Genomic DNA, 12,482 nt, shown 5'->3' on the forward strand with positions numbered 1-12,482 from the left:
AGGCCTCATTATGTGTAATGTAATGGAACTAAGAGTCATGATCAAGGGCTATCCCTGGTCCAATGTTAGTTATCGCCAACTCCAAAAGTTCAAAGACATTCAAAAAAGTGTCTTCATCGAAGCCGCTCCTTCATAGATATAATTCTGTGTGCCTAATTCAGATCATGCATGTCATAACAACAACATGCCCATGCCTTCATGCCCAGCGCTCTCCTCACCCGGAAAATTTCTGCCGCACCCTACATTTGTCTGTCCAATGCATGTACATATCTTGCCCACTCCATAGCAAGCTGCTCTATCCATTGGTGAATTTAATTTGGAGCTAAATGTAAAAAATAAAAAAATAAAGAGGGTTCGAACCGGTTCAGAACGTCATTTTGCTGGTTGGAACAGTGGGGGGAAAAAATTACAGTTCTGTTCAGAACGAAACGATTGGGAAATCATTTGTTCCAACCCCTTGTCAGGAAACAGAGTGGCAGCAGTGTATGTGAAGATCGTGAAAGTGTGTCTGTGTGTGAGTGTGTTAAGCGTCAATATACATGTGGGCGTGTTTTGTGTGTGTGTGTGTGTGTGTGTGTGTGTGTGTGTTGGAGAGCCAGTGTAGTATGTGCGAGTGTGCATAGAACCAGTGCGAGGGACATTTGTTTATTATTTCAGGGTATATCAATAATGCATTTACTACAAATAATAAATTATGCGTCATGTATGAAACAGCTAAGTCACATAAAATAGGTCCGGCTTTGCATTAAGTCGTCTGTCTTTTAAATCCACTTTATATAGAGAAAAATGAAACCAATTTATCAAAAGGCTTTTAGTGCGTTTGAGAATTCAACACACGTGAACCCACTCAGCATCATCCGCACTGAGGCAACCTGAAGCAGCTCAAGTAAAAAAGGGAGAAAAATCACTGACTGATCAGACAGGTGAAAGCAGAATAGTGTTAACCTACCCAGTCCTTTCACCTAGCTATCAGTGGTTATGAAAATTTCAGAGTACTGATAACAAACCAGAGCCAGAAATGGCCATCCTTAAAAGGTATGTCCCAAACCACAGATCTAGGATGAGTTTACTTTACTCCCAATCCTAACATTAACATTACAGGCATGAAGAAAAAAACTGATATTGTATCAGTGGTTCGTTTTCAACTTCTTCAACCTACTCCAGCTTCAGGTTGCTCGTTTAGGTCAAAGTTAAAAAAGAGTGACTGACTCACATGGAGCTCTGGCGACTTGAGGCCGAGATCAGCGAAGGCGTCACCAAGCTGCCGCTGAGTCTGCATCATCTGGGTGAGCTGGTTGGCCAGAGTCTGGGTCAGCTTGACCACGTGCTCGTACTTGCGCTTGTTGTCGCGCAGCACTTCGATCTGCCCCTCCAGCTCCAGGTCCACCGTCCGTGAGCCGCGGCCCAGCTTCTCTGACAAGATCTGCCTGGTGCACTGTGGGAAGAGAAGTGTTAGCATTCCTAGTGTAACTGACCAAAGAAATGGAACGATTTAGCATTCGAGAATAACAGACCTTGCGTTTCAAACAAGTTAGCGTTAACATATATTATCCCAGTGTAACTGACCTGGGGTTTCAAACGACTTAGCGTTAGCATAGTTAGCGTCCGAGAGTAGCTGACCATAGTTTCAAATGAGATAGCGCCAACATCGTTAGCATTCTAGTGAATCTGATGTTGGGTTGAGAACCCAACATCAGATACATAGTTAGGATCCTAGTGTAACCAACCCCAGGTCATCGACTTGTCTCAATACCATGTTAGCCCTCCAAGCTAAAGCCTGTACGTTGGATCTGGGAACAGACAGATTTTATTTAAAGTTTATCTAAAGCTGTGATCACATTCAAAGAAATATCTTTAATGGATATTAAAAGTATGTAGTGTCGTGTATTATCACTGAGAAAGTTTGGCTAAATCAGATGTTCTACAGCAACCCTTTTGTCTCGTTCTTTTGTGAGTGTACAGTCGTGGCCAAACGTTTTGAGAATGACACAAATATAAATGTTCAAAGTCTGCTGCCTCAGTTTGTATGAAGGCAATTTGCATACACTCCAGAATTTTATGAAGAGTGATCACATGAATTGCAATTAATTGAAAAGTCCCTCCTTGCCATGCAAATGAACTGAATCCCCCAAAAACATTTCCACTGCATTTCAGCCCTGCCACAAAAGGACCAGCTGACATCATGTCAGTGATTCTCTCATTAACACAGGTGTGAGTGTTGACGAGGACAAGGCTGGAGATCACTCTGTCATGCTGATTGAGTTCAAATAACAGACTGGAAGCTTCAAAAAGGAGGGTAGTGCTTGGAATCATTGTTCTTCCTCTGTCAGCCATGGTTACCTGCAAGGAAACACGTGCCGTCATCATTGCTTTGCACAAAAAAAAGGGCTTCACAGGCAAGGATATTGCTGCCAGTAAGATTGCACCGAAATTAACCATTTATCGGATCATCAAGAACTTCAAGGAGCGCGGTTCAATTGTTGTAAAGAAGGCTTCAGGGCGGCCAAGAAAGTCCAGCTCGCGCCAGGACCGTCTCCTAAAGTTGATTCAGCTGCGGGATCGGGGCACCACCAGTACAGAGCTTGCTCAGGAATGGCAGCAGGCAGGTGTGAGTGCATCTGCACGCACAGTGAGGCGAAGACTTTTGGAGGATGGCCTGGTGTCAAGAAGGGCATCAAAGAAGCCACTTCTCTCCAGGAAAAACATCAGAGGCAGACTGATATTCTGCAAAAGGTACAGGGATTGGACTGCTGAGGACTGGGGTAAAGTCATTTTCTCTGATGAATCCCCTCTCAGATTGTTTGGGGCATCTGGAAAAAAGCTTGTCCGGAGAAGACAAGGTGAGCACTACCATCAGTCTTGTGTCATGCCAACATTAAAGCATCCTGAGACCATTCATGTGTGGGGTTGCTTCTCAGCCAAGGGAGTGGGCTCACTCACAATTTTGCCTAAGAACACAACCATGAATAAAGAATGGTACCAACACATCCTCCGATAGCAACTTCTCCCAACTATCCAGGAACAGTTTGGTGACAAACAATGCTTTTTCCAGCATGATGGAGCACCTTGCCATAAGGCAAAAGTGATAACTAAGTGGCGCGGGGAACAAATCATCGATATTTTGGGTCCATTGCCAGGAAACTCCCCAGACCTTAATCCCATTGAGAACTTGGTCAATCCTCAAGAGGCAGGTGGACAAACAAAAACCCACAAATTCTGACAAACTCCAAGCATTGATTATGCAAGAATGGGCTGCCATTAGTCAGGATGTGGCCCAGAAGTTAATTGACAGCATGCCAGGGCGGATTGCAGAGGTCTTGAAAAAGAAGGGTCAACACTGCAAATATTGACTCTTTGCATCAACTTTATGTAATTGTCAATAAAAGCCTGACACTTATGAAATGCTTGTAATTATACTTCAGTATTCCATAGTAACATCTGACAAAAATATCTAAAGACACTGAAGCAGCAAACTTTGTGAAAATGTATATTTGTGTCATTCTCAAAACCTTTGGCCACGACTGTACAATAAAGCAGGGGAGCCATAAGTAAACCTTCCCAGCACACTGGGGAATTATGGACAGATGAGATCATAGGTAGCTCACCAATCCAACTCTGGCTATGAAAAGCTGTGTGTGTTGCGATGCCAGGAAAAAAAGGGGTAGTCTACCTGCTAAGTGGGAACCGGATTGTGAGAGGACAGAGGTACTAAGGAGATAGAGGTGTGAAAAAGCAAGGTTGAGAATGTGTGAGTGAGGGGGAGTTAAAGAAGAAAGAGGGGCAGTAAGTGCTGGTGGCAAATGTTACTTTGTACGTGTTGATGCTCCACTTCCTCACTAGGTCCAGTTTTTCCATGGCCGGGTTCTTCAGGTCGTCTGCCAGAACCACCGGCCCGCTCTGTGGCTGCCCTTGCATAGTGCCTGAAGAGAAAGGCGACTGTCATGAATGGTCGAGAGAGGCTGTATCTGTTAGCTTGGGGCTCTTGTAAGATAAAGTGTTAGAGAATATAAAATATAGATGTGAGACTATGGTGAATCAATCATAGGATTGATATATCATTTCCAGTCGTGTCAGACTGGAACATGGAAACACTGAGTAAAAGTTAGATGCTGACTACGATACTTTGACGATTATCATCTACAGGTGAAATACTACAAAATATATACATTTACCTGCAGGGAAAATAAATTAGTAACAAGCAACAACAAGGAGTTTCATTTAGAGTAGAAGGGAGGTTTTTCCGTTTGAGGGAGAGACAACCTGCAAGGAACTATGGGAGCCCAGTGATGCAAGGAGGATACAGGAGTTAAGCAGGGATGCTGATTAAAACTCAGGTGAAGCTGTGTAAGGTTTGGTTGGTCGTAGCAAGTGTGTGTTTGTGAAATGTTGAAACAAGATGAGGACCCCTATAACCAGCTATGGGAGAAATGCAGACATCCGACAGAATTAGTTTCCAGTAGCCTAACCTCAGCTGTTACAAACCAGAGCCCACCGTCAAGCTTTCAGGTAATTGCATCCTTCGCAGCTAAAAGCCAAAGGTGAAATTGAACGAAGAGAGAGAGGGGAAGGACGCCAAGACAGAAGAGAAACGTCAGTAGAAGTCGATGGAGGAGGACGTGGACGATGGATTTTGAAGGAATGACACAGAGCCTTGGTACAAGGAGGGAGCAGGGGAGAGAAGCCCAACCAGAAATAAGAGAGGGAGAAGAAAGCAAGTCCGTATATATATATATCGTCTCTGTTGCTGCGGGTACCTTTCTGTATCTCTGTCTGACTATCGCTGAAGGGTCGCGCCAGACGGCTAGCTGCGGCTGAGCTGGGAGCTACAGGTACCACGGGAGACGTGGGCTGGCTTGCTGACACTGGAAACAGCAGGCAACAGTGGCGATTGATTAGTGAGTCAATTCAACAACACCCCCCTCTCTAGAGCTGTCAAATGGAATCTCCCACAGGTCCTCCTTGGATGTTCCTTTGGGTCTAAATGGCACTATAGATGGGGCGGGCCACCACTAAGACCGAATAAGAGGTGTAATCTTGAGATGACAGGCACAGAACAGTACCACTGGACTAAAATGGGATCAGTGGCACAACTAGGTTCATATTGTACCAAGTAAAGACTCCTAGAGCAATTGGACTACCTGACACCACATTGGACACAATGTACTGTGCCTGCACCTTGCTTTTGGTTTGATGTTACTTCTCAGAGAAACCTCCATGGGATAACCATTTTGTACTTGCCATTTAAGCCTATGCTCGACCTTTAATGAAAAGCACAGATGTCGCTGTAAAATGACAGGGTTCTATCATTATGGCCTTACTTTCTTTGTAGACTTGCCTTTGGATTCTTTTATGGGTTTGCCAGTTGAGAAGTGACATATCAAGTCTGAGTCTGTATTCATAAAGTGTCAGAGTAGGAGTGCTGATCTAAGATAAGTTTAGACTTTTAAATCATAATGAATGAAATATATGGACAGATCCTAGATCAGCACTCCTAGATCAGACGCTTTGTGAATACTGGCCCAGGTCAGGTCAGGAACCTTCTCAGTGTGTTGATGTGTCCTTATGAACACCACATACCCACAAACAGGAAGGTATACAAACAGAGTTCAAAGTTGTTGCCTGGGACATGGTTCAACCCACCGCCGCCTTGCTGGTGATGACTGGGCATTTCAGCACATCACGCAAAGCCTCTGATGCTAAGTATTTGGCTACTATCAACCAACACTACTGTATGCTAGCTATGTCGGAAAGGACTACAACTTTCAAAGTGTACCCACTTCATTATCATTATTACCCATGTATTGTTTGTTCAAAAGTTTGGGGTCACTTAGAAATGTCCTTGTTTTGAAAAAGCAAATTTTTTTGTCCCTTAAAATCACATAAAATTGATCAGAAAGATAGTGTAGACATTGTTAATGTTGTAAATGACGATTGCAGCCGGAAACGGCGTACAGAGGCCCATTATAGGCGTACAGAGGCCCATTATCAGCAAACATCACTCCTGTGTTCCAATGGCAGAGTTGCAAAGAAAAAGCCATATATCAGACTGGCCAATAAAAAAACGTCCCGTGAGGCTCAGTTGGTAGAGCATGGTGTTTGCAACGCCAGGGTTGTGGGTTCGATTCCCACGGGGGACCAGTACGGGGGGAAAAAATAAAAATGTATGAAATGTATGCATTCCCTACTGTAAGTCGCTCTGGATAAGAGCGTCTGCTAAATGACTAAAATGTAAATGTAAAAAGAAAAGATTAAGATGAGCAAAAGAACACAGACACTGGACAAATGAACTCTGCATAGAAGGCCAACATCCCAGAGTCGCCTTTTCACGGTTGACGTTGAGACTGGTGTTTTGCTGGTACTATTTAATGAAGCTGCCAGTTGAGGACTTGTGAGGTGTCTGTTTCTCAAACTAAATCAATTAGCCCTTTAAAATGATCAACTTGGATTAGCTAACGCAACGTGCCATTGGAACACAGGAGTGATGGTAGCTGATAATGGGCCTCAATACGCCCATGTAGATATTCTATTCAAAATCATCCGTTTCCAGCTACAATAGTCATTTACAACGTAAACAATGTCTACACTATTTCCGATTTGATGTTATTTTAAAATGGACCAAAAAAAATGTTGCTTTTCTTTCAAAAACAAGGACATTTCTAAGTGACCCCAAACTTTTGAACGGTAGTGTATAATTCTTTATTATTTTCCCCCTAACCCAATCATCCCTCCTCTAATTGGAGTAACCTAATGGACAACAATACTTAGGCTTCTACTTCCTGCTTATACATACATTTTACAGACACAGTATATTAGTCACCTTGTTTTTTTTGTTATTTTTTTGTTCCAACCCTTCAGCTCCCCCCAACCATCCAGGTTTGGTTTCAATTAACCATATTTTTCAACTGTACTGTGATGTTTCACAAAAGTCCTGAACCTTTCTCATAGTTTCTACAGATTTTAATTAAAGAAAAAAAGTTTTGTTAAAATTATTAGATTATTGATCGATTTACTATGACTTCAAATCCCCCAGCAGTGCCATTTGCAGAGTTAGCTCCAAGTAAATGTAATTCTTCAGCCATTCCTGAACCTGCGACCAAAAACAAGCTACAAATTGGCAGTACCAAAACAAGTGACCAAATGATTCTGACTCTTCACAGCAAAATCTGCAGAGGTGGGATGGTTGTATCCCATACACACACACACACCAGGTAGTAAGAATGTTACATAATAATTTACACTGAAAAGAAAAGAGAAACCAAAATGTATTATTTATATAAAAGACATTATGTGGACCTGGACAACTTCTGAAAAAGGGCAGTCTTGTTGAATATTGTTGCATAAATACTGTATCATTGAAGTGAAACTTCGGTTCCGTTAATTACAGTCACAAGAGTCAATTGATACAAACGTCAAGTCTCTGTGTTCAGTGACTTCACCTCCCTTCCTTGAATGGGCAAGCCAAGGTAAGTATTTTCCAGTTCCCACGACAGCCTGAAATCTATACAGCTTGTGTTAATAACTTTCCAATAGGTCTTGTTTAATTCCGAGTGATAAATGATATCTACATGACTTGAGAGGGGACGGCGGACACTCAGAGTCCACAGCAACATCCAGTCTGTTGCCAAGGGGGAGAGAGTTAATTTATTTGCATGTGTAACGAGGATGTGATAATGAAAGAAAGGGGAGCCAGGAGGAAAACAAACAGAGATCAGAGGCAATTCATTAAAACTCAATTGGACTCCTCCTTTATAAATTCAAATGTCGTCCTCATCTATCCATATCTCTGGCGCTGGACAGAGGGGCAGCTTGTTAGGGCGACACAAACAAAGTACCTTGCAACCTGAACACCAGGGTTGAATGAGTAGGGCGAGTGCGGAGGGTCGAAACACGGGAATAACGCAAACTAGGCTTGGGCAGTATACCATACTGGGGTATTTTGAAATACCGATGGTATGATTTTAAATACAGTCCAAAAAATATAATGTTTTATTTAATCAATACTCACACACACAGTACCAGTCAAAAGTTTGGACACACCTACTCATTCCAGGGCTTTTATTTTTTTTTATTACCCTAGTATTTTTGTATGTCCTCTATACTTGAAAAAGTATAAATGGACCAATTCGGCACATTTGGGCACATAATGTGTTATATTCTACATTTCCACAAACTTCAAAGTGTTTCCTTTCAAATGGTATCAAGAATATGCATATCCTTGCTTAACCTCTCGGCCTGGGGGGCAGTATTTTCACGTTCGGATGAAAAGCGTGCCCAAAGTAAACTGCCTGCTACTCAGGCCCAGAAAATAAGATATGCATATAAGTAGATTTGGATAGAATACACACTGAAGTTTCTAAAACTGTTTGAATGATGTCTGAGTATAAACAGAACTCATATAGAAGGCAAAAACCTGAGAAAAATCCAACCAGGAAGTGGGAAATCTGAGGTTGGTAGTTTTTCAAGTGATTGCCTATCCAATATACAGTGTAAATTTGGTCAGGTTGCACTTTCTAAGGCTTCCACTAGATGTCAACAGTCTTTAGAACATTGTTTCAGGCTTCTATTGTAAAAGGGGAGTGAATAAGAGCTGTTTGAACCAGTGGTCAGGCTGAAAGCCTTTAGTTTAGTCACGCGCACAGCCGTGAGCACGAGCTCCGTTCCCTTTCATTTCTAAAGACAAAGGAAATGTCCGGTTGGAATATTATTGAAGATTTATGATAAAAACATCCTAAAGATTGATTCTATACATCGTTTGACATGGTTCTACAAACTGTAATGGAACTTTTATGACTTTTCGTCTGGACTTAAAATGCATCCAAATGCGTCTTGTGCATTTGGACGCGCGAACAAAAAGGAGGCAACTTTATCGAACAAAATGAACATTTATTGTGGAACTGGGATTCCTGGGAGTGCATTCCGATGAAGATGAAAGGTTGTGAATATTTATAACACTATTTCTGACTTTTGTTGACTCCACAACATGGCGGGTATCTGTATGGCTTGTTTTGGTGGCTGAGCGCTGTACTCAGATTATCGCATTGTGTGCTTTCACCGTAAAGCTTTTTTGAAATCTGACACAGCGGTTGCATTAAGGAGAAGTTTATCTATAATCCTATGCATAACACTTGTATCTTTCAAAGTTTATGATGAGTATTTCTGTAAATTGATGTGGCTCTCTGCAAATGGATGTTTTGTAGGCAAAACATTACTGAACATAACGCGCCAATGTAAACTGAGATTTTTTGATATAAATATGAACTTTATCGAACAAAAAATACATGTATTGTGTAACATGAAGTCCTATGAGTGCCATCTGATGAAGATCATCAAAGGTTAGTGATTCATTTTATCTCTATTTCTGCTTTTTGTGACTCCTCTCTTTGGCTGGAAAACGGCTGTATGTTTTTTTGTGACTAGACTAACAATCGTATGGTATGCTTTCGCAGTAAAGCCTTTTTGAAATCAGACACTGTGGCTGGATTAACACGAAGTTTATCTTTAAAATGGTGTATAATACTTGTATGTTTGAGGAATTTTAATTATGAGATGTCTGTTGTCGAGGTGGGACATATCCCAGAGAGGTTAATGTCCTGAGCTACAGGAAGTTAGATATGGGTATGTAATTTTAGGTGGAAATTGAAAAAAAAGTGTCCAATCCATAAGAGGTATTAAGACAAGGTCAGTCAATACGTAACTTTTCAATAATTTTTCTTCAAGCGCAGTCGCAAAAACCATCAAGGGCCATGATGAAACTGCTTCTCATGAGGCCCACCACAGGAAAGGAAGACCCAGAGTTACCTCTGCTGCAGTGTTTAAGTTCATTGGAGTACCAGCCTCAGAAATTGCAGCCCAAATAAATGCTTCAGAGTGCAACAGACACATCTCAAAATCAACTGTTCAGAGGAGACTGCTTGAAATCAGGCCTTCTTGGTCATTTTGCTGCAAAGAAACCACTACTAAAGGACACCAATAAGAAGAAGAGACTTGCTTGGATCAAGAAACATGAGCAATGGACATTAGACATGGGGGAAATCTGTCCTTTGGTCTGATGAGTCCAAATTTGAGATTTTTGGTTCCAACTGCCGTGCCTTTGTGATACGCAGAGTAGGTGAACGGATTATCTCCACATGTGTGGTTCCCACTGTGAAGCATGGAGGAGATGGTGTGATGGTGTGGGGGTGCTTTGCTGTTGACACTGTCAGTGATTTATTTAGAATTCAAGGCACACTTAACCAGCATGGCTACCACAGCATTTTGCAGCGATACACCATCATCTGGTTTGCGCTTAGTGGGACTATCATTTGTTTTTCAACAGGACAATGACCCAACACACCTCCAGGCTGTGTAAGGGTTGGACCACAAAGTAAAGGAAAAGCAGCCAACAAGTGCTCAGCATGTGTGGGAACTCCTTCAAGACTGTTGAAAAGGCATGCCAGGTGAAGCTGGTTGAGAGAATGCCAAGCATGTGCAAAGTTGTCATCAAGGCAAAGGGTGGATACTTTGAAGAATCTCAAATATAAAATAGATTTATGTGTTTAACACTTTTTTGGTACATGATAACATGAGTGTTATTTCATAGTTTTGATGTCTTCACTTCTATTCTACAATGTAGAAAATAGTAAAAATAAAGAAAAACCCTTGAATGAGTAGGTGTGTCCAAACTTTTGACTGGTACTGTGTATTACAAAATCTGGATAGCACCCAATTGTAACGCAAACTACCAAAAAAATCCACAATAGACAGGATACATTTGATTTAAAAATTCTAATGAATTAAAAACTAGACTCTCCAACTCATTGACAAAAACAACAATACCAGGGTTCGATAGTGCATCCAAAAAAGTTGAATTTGTGACAGTCTGACTTGGCAGTGCGACATATTGCCAGTGAAAAATGTTACCTGTTAGTTTCAGGTTCACAAGCAGATTTTATGTTTTATCATCATGATTTATTCAAAACAGTAATGTGCAAATATATGGGGGCGCACATCCAGGTGCCTTGTGAGAATTTGTCGGCGAGTGGGTAACCCGCTTCGACCATCCGTTCTATTGGCCAACGTGCAATCACTGGAGAATAAACTGGATGAGCTCCGCTCGATACTATCATACCAACGGGACATTAAAAACTGTAATATCTTATGTTTGGGTTTCCGTGCATCGGCCAGACAGAACAGCTACGTCCGGTAAGACAAGGGGTGGTGGTGTGTCTCTATTTGTCAATAACAGCTGGTGCGTGATGTCTAACATTAGTCTTGAGCTATTGCATGCCTGAAGTAGAGTACCTCATGATAAGCTGCAGACCACACTATCTATATTTTTAGCCGTCTATTTACCCCCACAACCCGATGCTGGCACTAAGACCGCACTGAATGAGCTGTATAAGGACATAAGCAAACAAGAAAATGCTCATCTAGAAGTGGCGCTCCTAGTGGCCGGGGGCTTCAATGCAGGCAAACTTAAATTGGTTATACCTAATTTCTACCAGCATGTCACCTGTGCAACCAGAGATTTTTTATTAAATAAACTCTAGAACACCTTTACTCCACACACAGAGACACATTAAATGCTCTCCCTCACCCTCCAGTTGGCAAATCTGATTCTATCTTTGGTGCGAAAAGTGCAAATCATTCCCAGAACAACAGCAAAAGAACTTGTGCAGATGCTGGAGGAAACAGGTACAAAAGTATCTATATCCACAGTAAAACGAGTCCTATATCGACATAACCTGAAAGGCCACTCAGCAAAGAAGAAGCCACTGCTCCAAAACTGCCATAAAAAAGCCAGACTCCGGTTTGCAACTGCACATGGGGACAAAGATTGTACTTTTTGGAGAAATATCCTCTGGTCTGATAAAACAAAAATAGAACTGTTTGGCCATAATGACCATCGTTATGTTTGTAGGAAAAAGGGCGAGGCTTGCAAGCTGAAGAACACCATTCAAACCGTGAAGCACGGGGGTGGCAGCATCATGTTGTGGGGTGCGATTTGCTACAGGAGGGACTGGTGCACTTCACAAAATAGATGGCATCGTGAGGAAAATGTTGTGGATATATTGAAGCAACATCTCAAGACATCAGTCAGGAAGCTAAAGCTTGGTCGCAATGGGTCTTCCAAATGGACAATGACCCCAAGCATACTTCCAAAGTTGTGGCAAAATGGCTTAAGGACAACAAAGTCAAGGTATTGGAATGGCCATCACAAAGCACTGACCTCAATCTTATAGAAAATTTGTGGGCAGAACTGAAAAAGTGTGCGTGTCAGGAGGAATGGGCCAAAATTCACCCAACTTACATTTTGATTACTGTATAAATCTCTCTAATACAAGGTGACAATATATTAGCCTTTTTTCACTTACCAAAAAATAAATGCTAATTAGCTGCTAATGCGGCTATCATAAAGAACTACAAATGCCATGATGGGGACTACATTGCCGAATCGAGGCAAAGGTAAGAATCTCTGGATTAACTATCTAATGTTAGCTAAA

At 41.8% G+C, this 12,482-nt stretch overlaps 1 protein-coding gene across 4 annotated transcripts in view; it reads right to left on the reverse strand.

The window, feature by feature from the left end:
• Positions 1-12,482, reverse strand: part of arfip1 (ADP-ribosylation factor interacting protein 1 (arfaptin 1)) — a 37,975-nt gene that overhangs the window by 6,064 nt on the left and 19,429 nt on the right. For 2 of the 4 annotated variants that reach the window (XM_014195504.2, XM_014195505.2), the window contains 3 exons: positions 4,755-4,862; positions 3,808-3,920; positions 1,214-1,435 (listed from right to left, as the gene is read on the reverse strand). In XM_014195504.2, coding sequence (XP_014050979.2) covers positions 1,214-1,435; positions 3,808-3,920; positions 4,755-4,862 — 443 coding nt within the window. 4 annotated transcript variants of the gene reach the window in all.

Source organism: Salmo salar, chromosome ssa04 (genome assembly GCF_905237065.1).
Source record: "Salmo salar chromosome ssa04, Ssal_v3.1, whole genome shotgun sequence".
In the NCBI taxonomy this organism is placed as follows: Eukaryota; Metazoa; Chordata; class Actinopteri; order Salmoniformes; family Salmonidae; genus Salmo; species Salmo salar.